Genomic DNA, 20,450 nt, shown 5'->3' with positions numbered 1-20,450 from the left:
ATTTTACATACAAAAGGATACGTAGCATATTGTTTTTAAATGTGCGCATGCTTTTCTCCTCTGACAATATAACAGCTGATTCAAAGGGGGGTATGGCAGATATCAAAACTATTCTGTGATAGAATACACTTCATTGCCCAAAGGAGGCTATCGGGGATTGAAGGCCCATCTTCCGTTTGCCTAATAACGAATTTACACACTCCTCGACCATTCAACAACTGATTGGTTTCTGGGTCATGGAGGAGAGAGGACGGACTTTTTCCCAAACGAGAAAAGGCCTCATACTACTCAAACACTGATTGGTTTCTGGGCCATGGAGGAGAGAGGACAGAAGAGAGAGAGAGGGTGGAGGATGGACTTTTTTCCAAATGAGAAAAGACCAAGAGGCTTTAAAACCAGGCATTATACATGGATGGACTACAGAAAGGAAATGCTTGAAGTTCAGGTAATGAGTTTATTAATTATCATTAGTTAAGAACACACTTTCATTGATAACTAGAGTTCGATTCAACAACCTATTTTGGTAAGACGTGTCTGTTCAGTGCAGTAGATACATGATTGTAAATCAACTTTTGTTAAGACATCTTTATCACTGTCTCTATTTCTAAAACGCTATATACACATTTTTCACATTTGTATTTTTTTCACTAGAAATTATTGCTTATGGGTACTTTCATGTGTGTGTAAAATATTACTGTTCTCAGATTTTTTATGAATAGATTGTAGATGTGTATTAAAATGTGGTGTTTTGCAAAAAGCTACAGTATATATCCATTGTTTAGTTGGAATGGAATGTTTGTTTACTCAATATTTGACTATGCTATGTGGTTGTCTCACCTAGCTATCTTAAGATGACTGTGAGTCACTATGCTATGTGGTTGTCTCACCTAGCTATCTTAAGATGACTGTGAGTCACTATGCTATGTGGTTGTCTCACCTAGCTATCTTAAGATGACTGTGAGTCACTACGCTATGTGGTTGTCTCACCTAGCTATCTTAAGATGACTGTGAGTCACTACGCTATGTGGTTGTCTCACCTAGCTATCTTAAGATGACTGTGAGTCACTACGCTATGTGGTTGTCTCACCTAGCTATCTTAAGATGACTGTGTCACTATGGATATGAGCATCCACTAAATGTCAAATGTAAATGTTTTACATATAGATCTCATATTACTGTATTGAATCTTTTTTTTTAAATGTTTATATTGATGTTACAAATGTTTTATTTGTACAGTTGTGTTACATTTGACTGTGTAAAAAAGTGTTTTGCCAAAAAAACATGATCATTCGTCTCTCTGAAATGAAACCATCAAGTGATAGATTTGAAACAAATACATCTGTCATTGAATAACCCCATGCCATAATTAGAGAGTGAAAAAACACACCATTCTCTTGTATAAGTTCTTTAAACAATAAAAGCTACTTAACCAACATTTCTGAAAATAGAGCGTTTTGGAATGAAACTCTTCAATTCTCTAAAAACTCAAGAGGTTTAAAATCTTTTGTGTCATCCCCCAAATACTTCTTCAGAAACGGCACAACTTTAAAGAGGTTGATGTGGAAATCTCTGGAGTTTTCGCTAGACTCCTGTTTGACATCACTGTTACCACCAGGACACAGGTCATTGGTTCCCCAGCTGATCACTCCAACCTATGAAGAATGGAAGAGGTGTCAGTACAGCACTAATTACCTGTAGATTACGAAGACCCCAGATGTTTGCAAATACATTTTACAGAAATAAATATGGAATATTCATTGAAGAAAAAAGGAAAGAGCAAAAAGTATGAGGAAAGTAGATAGAAAGTTGCCACTTTGCTAGAGCCTGTTTATCTGCTGTATGTACTGTAGATATGGTCAGAATGTCTCACCTGGATGGTGCGGTATTCATCATAATCCTTAAACAGAGCTCCACCGGAGTCACCTGCACACACGCGCATGCACACACACACACGTAAACACACATAAAAGTGCACACATGCAAACAAATGAAAAGGTAAGACAAAGTAATAGAGACCCTTTTCATCTTTAACAAGTTACAATACTTCAATTACAATAATACTCATTCAAATCATAAGGTTCGCATTACATTGAGAATAGATATAAACAAACAGTGAATGCCTCATCTAATGTTCCATGAACTGTTAACATACCTTTGCAGGCAATATTCTCTCTATGAGGTTGTTTCCCACCCGTGCACAGGAAGTTATCAGTCACAACATCCTTTAGATTAAGTGGTGTTATGCCTTCTACTTCAGTAGCAGCCATTTTGATACAATTGTCCCTCAACTAAAGAGAGAAATATATGAGAGGCGCAATATGGGCATCATCCATTGATGTGTGTGTGTGTGTGTGTGTGTGTGTGTGGTGTGTGTGTGGTCAGACATCATACAAGCACTCACCTGATGCTGAAGCTTTAGTTTGGCATCGCTACGTTGATCCATTTGTTCCTTCTTATCAAATGAAATGAAACTGACTTCTTCTAAAGGATTTTTGAACAATATCTGTTCTGCAAGGAGAACAATATATGAGGCAAGGCAACATACAGTGCCTAGATGAACCTTGTGTATCTTGGTGAATAGGCTATGTGTGCTGTAACTGTACCTTGTTGCTTGCAGGTGATAGCCTCTCCTACCAGTCTTAAAGCGCCACTTGTTTCCTTGGTGCAAGGGATGCAAATTGGTCTGAGGAACACAGTAAAGCAAGAATGGGTAAAGGAAACAACGTGTTCTTCACACGTTACTACAGAGATGATTTAGATTCAGATCTGAAGGGCTGTGTCATTGTATTCATTCTGGTAACCTTCAGCATAATGTCAGAAGTCTTACCTTATGTTGATAGAGATATCTACATCTTCCTTCAGTTGGATAAGAGCTACATCGTAATCATAGAACTCCTTTATCCCGTCATTCTTTTTACCGTTGATATTATAATCAGGATGTAATATTATACGTGATGCTCCCTTTACAACTGTTAAGAGGCAGGACCAGAGTGTAATTCAACAAACCTATTGCTTACAATTTACAATATCACCAGATTCCTTGTTCAAGTGGCATCCGGACAGATTTCCTTGTAATGATGATAATCACTTGAAAAAACAAGATTATATATTTTCAAAAATGTTTAGGTGTAAGTGCAAATGTTTTTGAAGGGGGGGGCTGGTTATACCTTGATTTTTCCCAATTGTAACACGGATTTTGTCTGCTTTGTCTTCAAACTTGAAGCAGTGAGCAGCAGTCAAGATGAAGCGGCGAGTGACCAGAGACCCCATGCATTTACTAGCTGTTCCATCCTCATGCTATGGTATCAGGAGAGAGAGGTTGAACATACATACAGTAAATGACAACAGGAACGCATTTGCATCAATATCGCATTTAAATGTCAACCAGATTTCAATTTCTTTCATGCACTGGGATGAGATAGAGTATGGGAGGTGTGTGAGCCATTTATCACTCCCATAGCACAACCTGAAACATTGCATTGCAGAAACACACTATGAGTGATGATTGAATTCAGGACTTAAATGACAGGCGAGGTCTGCTGTATACTGTTAGCGATCAAATCAAATTCTAACTTAAATATTGTCATTTAAACTAAATCGAATCAATTATAAGTTAGTATATCTGTCATGTATTGGTAATGACAGTGCACACTAAATCAAATCAGAACATGAAGAAAGGCCACTGGGTCATTGATGAAATAATCAAGCGTGAAAATCAGGCATGAGTAATTACTGTGTTGTCAATCCGTGCCATCCAGGGGTATCTCTGACGTATGGTGTCTGCGGTACCACTATCATAGTTTCTATGGAGTCCGCATAAACCCACAATCTTGCTTTCATCTATTGGACGAGAGAGGTGACTCAACACACTGATAAAGACACTAAAATACAGAATATCCATGCAGAGACGCATAGAAATCTACACATTCTTCTATATTGTTGTTTAAATTAGGACTCTTACCAATTATTTCATCAAAGGTTTTTTCCAATTCAATAGCATTCTTTACTTTAAAGTAATGCCTCTCGTCGTTCCTTTTTGTCACTAGTGGCACGATATCTTCATCAAAAATTTCACTTCCGACACCAAAAACATAAACATCTAAAAAAACAAAAAACAAGACGAAGTGCCAAAAACGTTAGGCATGAGATTAATCAAGAACGTTAATATACTTGAGACGATAGTTGGCTTGAATTTGAATATTGTACTGTGCCGAGTGCCACAAATCATTGTTCAGAAATGGTTGATCATTATTCCTGAGCAAACTGTTGTGTGCGTGTTTTAGGCCTTGCTCAGTCTATAGTTAGAAAGTCACCAGGGATGGGCAACTTTATTGGGGGTGGGCTAATTGACTGACTATCAGTGACTGACATAACAAGAGAAACTGCTGATGCACAAACAAATTCCACCTTGCGTATTCTACAATTTTAACTTGCAAGTTAAGATCCCAACAGTTCCTAAAATATTTTTGGAGTAAATTGATCCGAAGGTCTTCAAAACGGGGAGAATAGTTGAGAGTAGAATGTCAGGTTGTTGTTAAATGTTAAGACCACACAAAAGTTTTGACCTCACCAAGATATTTATCCCGTTCTTCCTTGTTATTCATGTGCACCGCTTCCCTAATTTTGGCCACTGTGTTTTCGGGGCTACCCCCCATGTTGTAAGCACCTGCAAGTAAAGAGATTCAAGGGATTATTACTGAGCTGACCATAGTGAACAAAAGCTTAAAAAAACAACAACAAAAAACAAGCTACGAACTGCAATACATTCAAACACTTTCCATACAAATATACATGAGTAATAGCAATACAGTACCATCTGTGAAAAAGATGAGGACATGGTGGACCTCCATGAATAGCATTTCATTTCGTAGTTTTTGGATGGCCATGCGTTCCAGGATGGTTTTAAAGGCAAGGTTGAGATTGGTCCCAACATTATCTCTAGCTGTGAAAAAGTGCACGTGCACACACACAAACACACTGTTTGTCACATTACATTTGACCTAGCCACTGGATAAGTGTATTGTTTGGGCAATGATGATGTAAGTACATATATGGTAAATGTTTTGCTTACTATCATATTTAAATTTGTCCAAGTCAGCCAAGACATCCTCAAGTGGTTTTCTTTTATCTCCAGAAAAATCTATTATGTTGACAACCTCTAATACGTCAGAAGCGAAGAAAATGATTTCATAATTTGGGCTGACTGAAAAGGAGCTAACCTGTGAAAGGTGAAGACAACAGGATAATGTTTAATGATCTGTCAAAGAATGTGAGAGGAATACTGTGGTAAACCAATAACTGATTCCATATTGTCAGACATTTCTATCAGCTTCATAACATACTTTGTGAGTGACTTGTGACATACCTTTATGATAAGTTTCTTGACAGCATTTCTTGCTTTGTCAAACTCTTCCTCCGCAATGCTGTCAGATATGTCCATAGCAATGTATATGTTAAGCTTTCCAGCTTTATCTATTGTGATCTTCTTTCCTTCCTGATCTGTGTCATCTGAAAGGCACCAGCAGGATATCTTACTTTGACAATCACAGGTGGAAAAGGAGGATATTTGAGGATATGTGAAAGGTTTGGCAAATACAGTGCATTCGGAAAGTATTCAGACCCCTTCCCTTTTTTTCACATTTTGTTACGTTACAGCCTCATTCTAAAATGGATTAAATAAAAACAGTTCCTCATCAATCTACACATATAATAACAAAGCGAAAACAGATTTTTAGAAATGTTTGCAAATGTATTAAAAATAAAAAACAGAAATACCTTATTTTCAGTTGAAGTCGGAAGTTTACATACACCTTAGCCAAATACATTTAAACGCAGTTTTTCACAATTCCTGACATTTAATCAGAGTAAAAATTCCCTGTCTTGGGTCAGTTAGGATCACCACTTTATTTTAAGAATGTGAAATGTCAGAATAATAGTAAAGAGAATGATTTATTTCAACTTTTATTTATTTCATCACATTCCCAGTGGGTCAGAAGTTTACATACACTCAATTAGTATTTGGTAGCATTGCCTTTAAATTGTTTAACTTGGGTCAAACGTTTCAGGTAGCCTTCCACAAGCTTCCCACAATAAGTTGGGTGAATTTTGGCCCATTCCTCCTGACAGAGCTGGTGTAACTGAGTCAGGTTTGTAGGCCTCTTTGCTCGCACACGCTTTTTCAGTTCTGCCCACAAATTTTCTATGGGATTGAGGTCAGGGCTTTGTTATGGCCACTCCAATACCTTGACTTTGTTGTCCTTAAGCCATTTTGCCACAACTTTGGAAGTATGCTTGGGGTCATTGTCCATTTGGAAGACCCATTTGCGACCAAGCTTTAACTTCCTGACTGATGTCTTGAGATGTTGCTTCAATATAGCCACATCATTTCCCTGCCTCATGATGCCATCTATTTTGTGAAGTGCACCAGTCCCTCCTGCAGCAAAGCACACCCACAATATGATGCTGCCACCCCCGTGCTTCACGGTTGGGATGGTGTTCTTCAGCTTGCAAGCATCCCACTCTTTCCTCCAAACATAACGATGGCCATTATGGCCAAACAGTTCTATTTTGTTACATCAGACCAGACGACACTTCTCCAAAAAGTACAATCTTTGTCCCCATGTGCAGTTGCTAACCGTAGTCTGGCTTTTTTATGGCAGTTTTGGAGCAGTGGCTTCTTCCTTGCTGAGCGGCCTTTCAGGTTATGTTGATATAGGACTTGTTTTACTATGGATATAGATACTTTTATACCTGTTTCCTCCAGCATCTTCACAAGGTCCTTTGCTGTTGTTCTGGGATTGATTTGCACTTTTCGCACCAAAGTACGTTAATCTCTAGGAGACAGAATGCGTTTCCTTCCTGAGCGGTTGTCACGTCCTGACCAGAAAAGGGGTCATTTTGTGATTGTTGTTGGTCAGGACGTGGCAGGGGTGTGTTTGTTTTGTGTGTTTCTGGGGTTTTTGGGTTATGATCTATGTAAATATATTTCTATCTTTGTTCTAGTTCTTATATTTCTATGTTTAGTTTATTGGGCTGACCTTCAATTGGAGGCAGCTGTTCCTCGTTGCCTCTAATTGAAGGTCCTATTTAGTAGGGGTGTTTTTCCATGGGTTTTGTGGGTAGTTGTTCCTTGTATAGTCAGAGCACCTTACAGGACTGTTTTTTCATCGTTGTTTTTGTAATAGTGTTTTGTTTTGGTTTCCATCTAATAAAAGAGTATTCATATCCCCGCTGCGTTTTGGTCCACTTCTTATGACGCATATGACAGAACTACCCACCAACAACGGACCAAGCAGAGGAGGAAGGAGCAGCAGAGGTATTTGGAGTCGTGGACATGGGAGGAAATTTTGGACGGGGCAGGACCATGGCACCAGGCTGGGGAGTACCGGCGACCTAAGGAGGAGCTGGAGGCAGCCAAGGTGGAGCGGCGCCATTACGTGGCATTATATACACGGATTGGCAAGTGCGAGAGGCAGCCCCCCCCAAAAAAATTGGGGGGGGGGGCACACGGTAGTATGGCTAAGTCAGGTCGTAGACCTGAGCCAACTCCCCGTGCTTATTATGGGGAGCAACGGATCATGAAAGCACCGAGCTATGCAGAAATGCGCACTATATTGCCCAGAAGCATTCAAAGGCCGGTGCGATTGGTTAAAGCGCCTCAGTATAGCCAGGCGAAGTTGAGCACTCAGCCAGGAAGGGTTGTGCAGGCTGTATGCTCCAGACCTCCAGTGCGTCTCCAGGGTCCAGTTTACCCTGTTCCTGCTCCTCGCACTAGCCTTGAGGTGCGTGTCTCCAGTCTGGTACCTCCAGTACCAGCCCCACGCACTAGGCCTTCAGTGCGTCAGCCCAGTCCAGTTCGTCCTGCTCCTGCTCCTCGCACTGGCCTTGAGGTGCGTGTTACCAGGCTAGCGCCTCCAAAGCCAGCCCCACGCTCTAGGCCTGTAGTGTGCCTGTCCAGTCCAGAGATTCCAGAGACAGTTCCCTGTCCAGAACTTCCGGAGACAGTTCCCCGTCCAGAGCTTCCGGAGACATTTCCCCATCCAGAGGTTCCGGAGACAGTTCCCCGTCCAGAGCTTCCGGCGACAGTTCCCCGTCCAGTGCTTCCGGCGACGTCCTCTAGTCCAGAGCCTGCAAAGACGGCCCACAGTCCAGAACAGACAGAGACGGCCCACAGTCCGGAACCGACAGAGACGGCCCACAGTCCGGAACCTGCAGAGACGGCCCACAGTCCAGAACCAGCAGAGACGGCCCACAGTCCGGAACCTGCAGAGATGGCCCACAGTCCGGAACCTGCAGAGACAGCCCACAGTCCGGAGCCTGCAGAGACGGCCTACAGTTCGGAACCGGCACAGCCAGAGTCGCCCTACAGTCCGGAACCGGCGCAGCCAGAGTCGCCCTACAGTCCGGAACCGGCGCAGCCAGAGTCGCCCTACAGTCCGGAACCGGCGCAGCCAGAGTCGCCCTACAGTCCGGAACCGGCGCAGCCAGAGTCGCCCTACAGTCCGGAACCGGCGCAGCCAGAGTCGCCCTACAGTCCGGAACCGGCGCAGCCAGAGTCGCCCTACAGTCCGGAACCGGCGCAGCCAGAGTCGCCCTCCAGTCCGGAACCGGCGCTCCCAGAGTCGCCCTCCAGTCCGGAGCTCCCAGAGTCACCCTCCAGTCCGGAGCTCCCAGAGACGCGCATCAGCCCTGAGGTCTCCAGCGACGCGCATCAGCCCGAGGTCTCTAGCGATGCGCCTTAGCCCTGAGCCTTCAGCGGGGGTGGACAGGTTAGGTTGGGGACTAAGGCCAGAGCCTGAGCCACCTCCATAGTAGGAGGATGGGGAGGGGGGGTGCAGCACAAGAACCGACGGTGACGGTGGCCACCCTCCCTTCCCTCCCTTTAGTTTGGGATTATTTTTGTTTTGGGGTTTAATTTTGTGTTTATTTTTGTGTTATTTTGTTTGAGGTGCATCCGGGGTCTGCACCTTTGGGGGGGGGGGGGTACTGTCACGTCCTGACCAGTAAAGAGGTTATTTGTTATTGTAGTTTGGTCAGGACGTGGCAGGGGTGTTTGTTTTATGTGTTTCGGTTTTTGGGGTTAAAGTTCTATGTTAGTCTATTTCTATGTCTGTGTCTAGTTATTCTATTTCTATGTTTAGTTTATTGAGTTGACCTTCAATTGGAGGCAGCTGTTCCTCGTTGCCTCTAATTGAAGGTCCTATTTAGTAGGGGTGTTTTTTCATGGGTTTTTGTGGGTAGTTGTTCCGTAAGTGTAGCTGTGTGCCTAACAGGACTGTTTTCTCGTCGGTTGTTTTTGTTTAAGTGTTTGTTTTGGTTTTCTTCTGTAATAAAAGAAGATGAGTATTCACATTCCCGCTGCGCCTTGGTCCCATCTTTACGACGAGCGTGACACAAGGGGTCTGAATACTTTCTGAATGCACTGTATACTGATAAAGTTATGGTGATAATGAAAATGGAATAAAGACTTCAACAAATAAACAATTGATGACATATTAGTTGTCATGAAGACCTACCAATGGGCGCTGCCAGCTGAAGGCTCTCTCTGATAGCACTGCCGAAGGCCTCCGTGATCTCCAGTGCAGTGTCATACGTGTGTTTGTCTGCAACAAGAACAAAAGAACCAGACAACCACAGGATAAATCTCTATTTTTCACAGTCTATGACATTGGACTGTACTATGACAATCTTTTGGCGTCTTTGAGCAATGGATCAGCCTTCCCTGTAGCTCAGTTGGTAGAGCATGGTGTTTGCAACGCCAGGGTTGTGGGTTCGATTCCCACGGGGGGCCAAGTACGAAAAATAAATAAATAAATAAATAAAAAATAATGTATGAAATGAAAAAAAATATGAAATGTATGCATTCACTACTGTAAGTCGCTCTGGATAAGAGCGTCTGCTAAATGACTAAAATGTAAATGTAAAAATGATTAGTCATGACTGTGTTGCTTGGAAAACTGTTATTGTTTTGGGTGTCTTTCTGGGGCCTTACAGTAACATTTAGGCTCAGTCCCAGTCCATTGGCCACTCTCTTGACATACACGCGTCTTTGACCCCAACAAATGTAAGCCCTCGTCACAGCGGTAAGACAATTTGTCGTCAATGCCAAAACTGGAACCAGACCTCCTAGCACCTGCTGGAATCCCAGGGTCAGCACAGCGATCTTCACTTCCTGCTGTAAGAGAACGGTGGGAGAAAGTCAGAAAGAAATGGAGAGGGAGGGTGTCAGGGAGGCAGGGAGAGTATAGCATGCTGCATTGTGTAGGCTGTGGCACTGAACGAAATGTATGTGTCATTCTGACCAGAGAGGGTCCTGAGGAGGAAGACGAAGAGACAGATGACAGTTTGCTACTCACAGTCACGGCTGCATATGGGTGTGCCCCCACTCCACTTCCCATTGGCTTGGCACACACGGGAGGCTGAACCGCGCAGTGAGTATGCCGAATAACACTCATACGTGGTCTTATTGTTGACAAAATATTGCATTTGTACAGGCAAGACAGAACCACTTTCCAAAACCAAGGGGTTGGGGCATTCGACCACTAAAGAAGAAGAAAACAAAATGGATGGTCCTGTTTCAGTAGCATTTCTCTTATTTCAAATACTGTCTTCGTGGAAGATATCAGGCATCGTCACTTACTTTTGCACTGTTGAAGAGGTCTTCTTCGTGGTGCTGGCTTCCAAGTTCCGCTTTTCAGGCACGAGCGAGTTAAAGCAGGATATGGATAGTACCCTTCTGGACAGTGGTATATCATAATGCTGCCATACTCAAGCTTCTTAGTGAGAGTGTAATTACCTCCTTCCATGTCCATTCTCTCCTCATTACAGGTGACTTCACACAGAACACCTACACCTGTGGGGTCAGTGTGGGAAAATGTCAATTTATTTTATGCATGCCTGTATGAATGGCCTGGGCCATGTTGGGATTCTGGCTAGAATACCAGAACACATCCGAGTTTTACCAAACCAGAATTCTTAATAGTATACAGAACCCTAATGGATGGTGTCAAAGCTGAACATGTGTGTGTAGGTACACAAGTGAATTTTAAGACCCTAATTATAATTTATGTTGAATATTATGATATTCAACAATATTAATATAATCACCCCAAATGTAAAGTCCCACTTTGATGAACACCCAGTCAAAAAGTACTGACAGTGAATCCTATCAAAAACAACACACGTGGTTAAAAACAAATCCTTCTTGGCTATATTTATGTTGAGTACATACATTTTATTTTCCATCCATTGTTATACTATCCAGAATACAGGAGCATATGGGACAAATGTTTCTAAAAGGTAAGAAAAGCCAACAACAGCAGTTTGAATGTAAGGCACTCAAGGCACTCACCCATATAAAGAGGACATATCAGCAGTGCTACAGACAAACTCCAGAGAACAGAAAACTCCATGGTGGCTCACAGGTCCAAAAGTAAAACAATCTGCAGAAAGGTGCATGTTTATATGGAGAAGGTAGGAGGGACAAGGGGGAAGGTATGACTAAAAGCTTGCCGTCACTGGTTAACCTAAAGTCAAATAAAAGAAGATCAATGACCTACAATGAGAAACAAACACACACTCACAAAATGTCCAAAAGCTTGCCATATTTCTACTTTATATATATATATATATATTGTGCCATACGGTTTTTAAATCCGAGCCTGTGACTGAGAATTATCTATCAGCTTTATTATATGAAAATGATTTATACTTTGATAAACCACTCGTAGCTAGTACAGCTTATTTTGCAACAGCTTAGACCAAAAAGGTCAAAGATCTTATTGTGTATTCTAGTAAGTAAACCTAGCCTCAGCTCTCCAACTGTCTGTGGGTAATTCCAGTAAATACAACTTCGAAAAAAACATCCCCCAGCGTAAAAATATTTTCACATGACCCTCCCCTTGTACTGTAAAATAATTTACACACCCTCCCCCCTTATAAAATTAACTCCAAAAATAATTATTACCACCATAAATAACAATAACTGTAGCAAACATGTGGTTATAAACGTGGATATCGACATTTCCACTACCACATGGTTTTGTGGCACTGGTTACAGACAATGATCAGCTAGCGGGAAATCAGATTTTTACAATTTTGACACAAAATTGAAAATTATATAAATGTATGTGACGAATTTTCCACCATGTTTTTGTGCCAATGAACCATACACAACCAATAAGCAACGCATAACTGCATATCGATTACTTTGAGCGTTTATCATCATGGTTTACCTTTTCAACGCCACAATCAAGTAGAGTATGTCAATCTCGCCAAACAGAAAATACATCCCTCCACACTTAGTATCGAAGGCTTGGTTTGACAATTTCCGAATGTCATTGAACTTGTTGGTGTTGTGTAACAGATGTCCCTTTCCATTAATGTAATGGCCGTTGCGCTGTTTGAATTCTGGAATTATATTACATTGGAGTGGATGAACATGTGCAGGTAGCCTACAGGAGACGAAGTAGCCTAATCAGATTAACATTGTGACAAGTTGTGTTTATGCCACACATGCCCAGAGTAGAGCCACAACTGATCCAAATGAAATCATTCAAATAACAGGGCTTTTGCGATAATTTGATTGTCCCTGAACAAGATCAATTGGGGTGCTTTTTGAGATGCGTGTCTTCACTGTTCTTTCATGCGTAATGACGCACCGGCCTCTCCGCTGCCCATCAGCTATTCCTCTATCTTGTGGATTTATATAGAAAGTTGGCGCAGATTTGAATGATTTTATGTGTGGTTTTATTGCTAGTTAACCTATTGCAGATCTGGACAAACGATCCAACTACCACTATTGTCACCATGGATAGAGGGCAGGATAGACAGTTTGACTGGTAAAATCTAGTGCATGAGGGAAGTACCAAAACACCTTGATAGGGGAAGCACATTCAAGCAGATGAGTAAATGTGCAGGGGTGTAAAGTTCTTAAGTAAAAATACTTTCAAGTACTACTTAAGTCGTTTTTTGGGGTATCTGTACTCTACTTTACTATTTATATTTTTGGCAACTTTTACTTTTACTTCACTACATTTCTAAAGAAGATAATGTACTTTTTACTCCATACATTTTCCCTGACACCCAAAAGTACTCGTTATATTTTGACAAGAAAATGGTCCAATTCACACACTTATCAAGAGAACATCCTTGGTCATCCCTACTGCCTCTGATCTGGCGGACTCACTAAACACAAATGCTTCAGTTTGTAAATTATGTCTGAGTGTGCCCCTGGCTATCCGTCAATAAAAATAAAGTACGATTGTGCCATCTGGTTTGCCTAATATAAGGAACTTGAAATGATTTATACTTTTGATACTTAAGTATATTTAAAACCAAATACTTGTAGACTTTTACTCAAGTAGTATTTTACTGGGTGACTTTCGCTTTTACTTGAGTCATTTTATATTAAGGTATCTTTACTTTTAATCATGTATGACAATTGAGTACTTTTTCCACCTCTGGAAATGTGGCTGTATGGAAGACATTATATAGTAAAACCTGCAAAATGGCAAATGTAAATCATGAAAAAAAATGCACTACCCTCCCTGTGCCCATATAAAAACACACACTACCCTCCCTGTGTCCATATAAAAACAGAGACTACCCTCCCTGTGTCCATATAAAAACAGAGACTACCCTCCCTGTGTCCATATAAAAACACAGACTACCCTCCCTGTGTCCATATAAAAACACACACTACCCTCCCTGTGCCCATATAAAAACACAGACTACCCTCCCTGTGTCCATATAAAAACACACACTACCCTCCCTGTGTCCATATAAAAACACACACTACCCTCCCTGTGTCCATATAAAAACAGAGACTACCCTCCCTGTGTCCATATAAAAACACAGACTACCCTCCCTGTGTCCATATAAAAACAGAGACTACCCTCCCTGTGTCCATATAAAAACACACACTACCCTCCCTGTGTCCATATAAAAACACACACTACCCTCCCTGTGTCCATATAAAAACACACACTACCCTCCCTGTGTCCATATAAAAACACACACTACCCTCCCTGTGTCCATATAAAAACACACACTACCCTCCCTGTGTCCATATAAAAACAGAGACTACCCTCCCTGTGTCCATATAAAAACACACACTACCCTCCCTGTGTCCATATAAAAACAGAGACTACCCTCCCTGTGTCCATATAAAAACACACACTACCCTCCCTGTGTCCATATAAAAACACACACTACCCTCCCTGTGTCCATATAAAAACAGAGACTACCCTCCCTGTGTCCATATAAAAACACACACTACCCTCCCTGTTTCCATATAAAAACACAGACTACCCTCCCTGTGTCCATATAAAAACAGAGACTACCCTCCCTGTGTCCATATAAAAACACACACTACCCTCCCTGTGTCCATATAAAAACAGAGACTACCCTCCCTGTGTCCATATAAAAACAGAGACTACCCTCCCTGTGTCCATATAAAAACACAGACTACCCTCCCTGTGTCCATATAAAAACACACACTACCCTCCCTGTGTCCATATAAAAACACACACTACCCTCCCTGTGTCCATATAAAAACACACACTACCCTCCCTGTGTCCATATAAAAACAGAGACTACCCTCCCTGTGTCCATATAAAAACACAGACTACCCTCCCTGTGCCCATATAAAAACACACACTACCCTCCCTGTGTCCATATAAAAACAGAGACTACCCTCCCTGTGTCCATATAAAAACAGAGACTACCCTCCCTGTGTCCATATAAAAACACAGACTACCCTCCCTGTGTCCATATAAAAACACACACTACCCTCCCTGTGCCCATATAAAAACACACACTACCCTCCCTGTGTCCATATAAAAACAGAGACTACCCTCCCTGTGTCCATATAAAAACACAGACTACCCTCCCTGTGTCCATATAAAAACAGAGACTACCCTCCCTGTGTCCATATAAAAACACACACTACCCTCCCTGTGTCCATATAAAAACACACACTACCCTCCCTGTGTCCATATAAAAACAGAGACTACCCTCCCTGTGTCCATATAAAAACACAGACTACCCTCCCTGTGTCCATATAAAAACACACACTACCCTCCCTGTGTCCATATAAAAACACACACTACCCTCCCTGTGTCCATATAAAAACACACACTACCCTCCCTGTGTCCATATAAAAACACACACTACCCTCCCTGTGCCCATATAAAAACACACACTACCCTCCCTGTGTCCATATAAAAACACAGACTACCCTCCCTGTGCCCATATAAAAACACACACTACCCTCCCTGTTTCCATATAAAAACACACACTACCCTCCCTGTGTCCATATAAAAACACACACTACCCTCCCTGTGTCCATATAAAAACACAGACTACCCTCCCTGTGTCCATATAAAAACACACACTACCCTCCCTGTGTCCATATAAAAACAGAGACTACCCTCCCTGTGTCCATATAAAAACACACACTACCCTCCCTGTGTCCATATAAAAACAGAGACTACCCTCCCTGTGTCCATATAAAAACACACACTACCCTCCCTGTGTCCATATAAAAACACACACTACCCTCCCTGTTTCCATATAAAAACACACACTACCCTCCCTGTGTCCATATAAAAACACACACTACCCTCCCTGTGTCCATATAAAAACACACACTACCCTCCCTGTGTCCATATAAAAACACAGACTACCCTCCCTGTTTCCATATAAAAACAGAGACTACCCTCCCTGTTTCCATATAAAAACACACACTACCCTCCCTGTGTCCATATAAAAACACACACTACCCTCCCTGTGTCCATATAAAAACACACACTACCCTCCCTGTTTCCATATAAAAACAGAGACTACCCTCCCTGTGTCCATATAAAAACACACACTACCCTCCCTGTGTCCATATAAAAACACAGACTACCCTCCCTGTGCCCATATAAAAACACAGACTACCCTCCCTGTGTCCATATAAAAACACACACTACCCTCCCTGTGTCCATATAAAAACACACACTACCCTCCCTGTGTCCATATAAAAACACACACTACCCTCCCTGTGTCCATATAAAAACACACACTACCCTCCCTGTGTCCATATAAAAACACAGACTACCCTCCCTGTGTCCATATAAAAACACAGACTACCCTCCCTGTGTCCATATAAAAACACACACTACCCTCCCTGTGCCCATATAAAAACACAGACTACCCTCCCTGTTTCCATATAAAAACACAGACTACCCTCCCTGTGCTCCCCCACCCCAGTACATTTTGAATTGTCCCTAACCATGTTATTATGTTAATTAATTATGTTAATCATCTGTAAATTCAGTCTGATGTATAGTTTATAAGGGATTATCTCTCTCTCAAACTTCTGACACAGTATTACACATCTGCAACTGGGACTGTAGGAAAGCCATAGTTACTAAATTGGAAAGATTGACCAGAATATTGGAGGTTATAATGTGCTACAGTTTTGTAACAACCAAGAAATGGAACTCCCTTCAGAATCACTTTCATTTGCTAAGTACATTTAGGCATACCCAGAATTGAACTCTGTGATTGGTGCCGCCAGCAATAGACAAATGTACAAACAGAATACAGACAGAGGAATTTACACAAAGTCTACACACAATATATACAATAATTCTGACACACAGCTGGGGTAGTCGGATGAGGACAGAATTTCAGGACAAAAAAAGACCCAGCTATATACAGCAGCTCATTCTTAACAGATATTCCAAGGGCTTTCGCTAGATGTTGTCACACCTACTCTAGCTTTCATCGAACACACCACTATTCTATGACAGGTCAGTTTAGGGTCACTATTAATCATTCACATTATCATAGGCTAAAAGGCCTCCTGCCATGTCAAAACAACATAGATGAATAAAAGGGATTTTTTTGGGGGGGGGGAATTCCCCTTCAAGGTAAACAACAAGTCGTGCCCTGTAAATTGACAGACAAGGCTAGTGTAAACAAGCCAGAGTACACATAGGCTACTTCAGCATTTCCTGTAATTCATTGGCGCTCCATCCAAAGTGTAATGATTAATTGATGATTTGCGTTTATGCAGTGCTTTTTTTCCTTCTAAGACTCAAAGGACTTTACATTGCATGAGGCTAACTCACCCCAATCACCACCAATAGGCCTATGCGTCTATCGGATCAATAATTCCTCTGTTAAACTGCAGTTGAATTCATACAAGTAACCTACATGCAGATATATGATCTACATTTGATCACCCTGTTGCAGGAGAACTTTCCTACAATGCAGGAAATGTAAAACTTGTAAGGTATTTGAGGTTTGAAAAGGCTTCTTGAAAAATACTAACGGGCTGATCCGGGAGGACCCATGTAGACGGGCACTAGTAGAGCTATTAGGTGCCAATGGATAGGGTTCAGCCACCACAGGTCTGTCCAGCAAGAACAAGTCTAAGATATCTCAAATCAAATCAATCAAATACAACTTTATTTGTCACATGCATCAAATAAAACAGGTGCAGACTTTAACATGAAATGCTTACTTACGAGCCCTTTCCCAACGATGCTGAGTTAAAAAGTAAGGAACATTTGCTAAAAAGAAAATATAATTTTTTAATAATCAATAAAAAAAAGGAAATAGTAACTAAATAAAACAACAATATCAATAACGAGGCTTTGTACAAGGAGTACCGGTATCGAGTCAATCAATGTGCAGGGGTACGAGGTAGTTGATGTAATTGAGGTAATATGTACATGTTGATACGGGTAAAAGTGACTAGGCAGTCAGGATATATAATAAAAAGAGTAGCAGCAGCGTATGTGAAGAGTGTAAACGTGTCTATATGTGAGTGTGTGTGTGTGTGGTGTCATAATGTTATGTTATTGTTTGACCACCACGTGTTATGGGTATTATGACTCATACTGTGGCACTCTATAAAGTCTGAAAATAAGGTCAGAGGTTAACACAGGCTTATGATATCTTATACATTTGTTCTATGAGATAATATCAGACAGTTAAACAAGACTTTATGTGCATAGTTTTTTATTACAAAGATGCATCAAAATTCACAAAAAGTGACGTTCGCTGATGAAGATATTCTCATAGAACAAAATATATAAGATCTGTGTTTACCTGTGTTTACCACAGACCATATTTTCTGTGTTTATCCAAAAGCCCTACAAAAACTCCATTAATTTACCCATAGGCTTTGTCCAACGAGTTAGTGCCTGCAAGAATACACTATTACTATTGCTCTCTATAGCCACAACAGTCTCAAAGTAGTACCATAACTATGGCTGAAATATGCCAGTATATACAGAATAGTCACAGAGTTTCTAAACCCAGAGGCGCAACATCGGAAGACTTTTGGGGAACGAAACAGACCAGGACGGAGGTTGGAGTTTGAGAAGTCAATGAGAGAAGTGGAAAATTATTCCTAAATTGTTAATTTTCTCAAAATCTAATGTTATAAAGTAATTCAGTGTTTTTATAAAAAGTGTAATAGACTACTGAGATGGTATTGAAGAAAATATGTTATTTCATCATCTTGTGATGTTGTGGTTCTAAATATTTTTATGTGCAACCTAATCCAGTGATTGTCATGCATTGTGTGGGTAGACAATTATGCTATTGTTGTTATATTTTACTGTTAAAATAGGGCTCCTGAATTATTATTTTTTATTTATTTTTTCAATAGAGAGGAATTTACCTGCATCTTTATGTGATCTAATATCATAGGATGTATATATTTGTGGCTATTTCAGCACCTGAGTAAGTGAACATTGCAGTTGTAGCATACCTTCCAATGAGGCCCATGCACTCACAATGGCCAATGCACATTTTGCTCGGTGCACATCTCAAATTCATATGAACTATCTTTGTATAATAGTTGCTATTGAGCTCATAATTGAGAGTTGCGAAATAAAAGGTAAAGCTACAGAAAGCTGAGAACATCCTCTCTCCATCTGTGACAAGAGGAAAGCTGTGTTTTCCCAGCAATTGGATTTTAAAATATTATACAATCAGAACACTTTTCTTTCTCCCAGAACATTTTTTTCCCAGGGATAGGAGAGAGAGAGTCAACACAGCAGTAGGCCCTAGCAAATCAGGTATCAGGGCAGGCAAGCCCTCACGACGCCGTATGGTGGAACAAGCTCCCTCACGACGCCAGGACAGCGGAGTCAATCACCACCTTCCGGAGACACCTGAAACCCCACCTCTTTAAGGAATACCTGGGATAGGATAAAGTAATCCTTCTAACCCCCCCCCCCCCTTAAAAGATTTAGATGCACTATTGTAAAGTGGTTGTTCCACTGGATATCATAAGGTGAATGCACCAATTTGTAAGTCGCTCTGGATAAGAGCGTCTGCTAAATGACTTAAATGTAAATGTAAAATTAAAGGAATCATGAGGATAATGTACTTTACTGTTTGACCAAATTATGGTTTTAGTCTCCTAAAAAATAGTATTTTTTTAGTGAGGTGAATGAATTTCCCTGCACACCAATGCAAGCAATATATTTTTTTACTCCCATAGCCAGATGTCAAAGGGTCGCAAAATACGTCTATAACCCTGCCTTATTGACGTTTCACTATAGGCATACTCTCAAACTTTTGTTTTACTTCAATGAAAAAGACCTCCATCATTGCAATCAACAGCAGCAGGGCAGCCCCAGAAAATGTGGCCTGCTACACAATTGTATTTATTGGCTTTTTATTTATTTAAGCAATTACCAGTTAAAGGAAACCCTGCGCCCCAGTGGCTTTCCATAGCCCCCTTACACACACTGCAGAGCGCTCTGTCCATTGTGCTGATGCAGTGCAGTGGAGATATGGACTACAGATTTTGTACCAACCTGTCACTTAATCATTTCAACTTATTTTTCTATAGGGACATAAAATTTAAAGTAGGAGGTACAAGTTTCAACTGAGGGGGCAAAGCCCCTTTTGCCCCCTACTGGAGGTGGCTACATGTCAGCTGTGCACCTCACTATGCGATCTCACTCATTCTGACTAGAAAGGGGGAGGGTAAACTGTGATTGGCTGAGAAAGTGGGATGACTTGTAGGTACCACTAAGGTGAAAAAAACAAGGGGTGTCGGGCAAGTACAACTAACTAATAGTTCAGGGGTTCTGAAACTGCTAACAAGGGGCTGGTCTTTTTAACACTTCTGAAGTTTGTAATTTCCACTTTGACATTTCAGACTTGAACCACTACAAACATTTCCATTAATTATAGTATTTCACATTTCCTGTTGCTGCAGGATTATTTTCCTGCAATAGCAAACTGTCTCAAATTAAGACCCTACATCTGTATTTCAGATTTTTGTTTTTGAACATGGTCATTGCATGGCCTTTGAAGTGTTTTGGTCACAGGCCAGTTCACTCTTTGTGAACCCATATTCTCCTTCTTGATAAGTGGTATTAGCATATACAAAACACAAATGGAGCCGGTGTTTCTAATAAGGAACGAGAGCT

The 20,450-nt window shown here is 41.2% G+C and overlaps 1 protein-coding gene across 1 annotated transcript; it reads right to left on the bottom strand.

Annotated features, from left to right (window-relative positions):
- Positions 1–434: 434 nt before the first annotated feature.
- Positions 435–11,447, bottom strand: LOC106563698 (complement factor B). Its single transcript, XM_014129510.2, has 18 exons — positions 11,351–11,447; positions 10,640–10,852; positions 10,356–10,541; positions 9,992–10,174; positions 9,516–9,602; positions 5,366–5,508; positions 5,072–5,219; positions 4,814–4,942; positions 4,571–4,666; positions 3,962–4,099; positions 3,734–3,840; positions 3,168–3,297; positions 2,828–2,969; positions 2,604–2,683; positions 2,402–2,508; positions 2,153–2,288; positions 1,871–1,923; positions 435–1,652 (listed from the first exon to the last, which is right to left on the bottom strand). The coding sequence occupies exons 1-18, from the start codon at positions 11,409–11,411 to the stop codon at positions 1,470–1,472; spliced, it is 2,322 nt and encodes a 773-aa protein (XP_013984985.1). The 5' UTR covers positions 11,412–11,447; the 3' UTR covers positions 435–1,469.
- Between the last annotated feature and the right edge of the window lie 9,003 nt (positions 11,448–20,450).

This window comes from Salmo salar, chromosome 11 (assembly GCF_965601325.2).
Source record: "Salmo salar chromosome 11, fSalSal1, whole genome shotgun sequence".
In the NCBI taxonomy this organism is placed as follows: Eukaryota; Metazoa; Chordata; class Actinopteri; order Salmoniformes; family Salmonidae; genus Salmo; species Salmo salar.
This window is presented reverse-complemented; position numbering and strand designations above follow the sequence as displayed.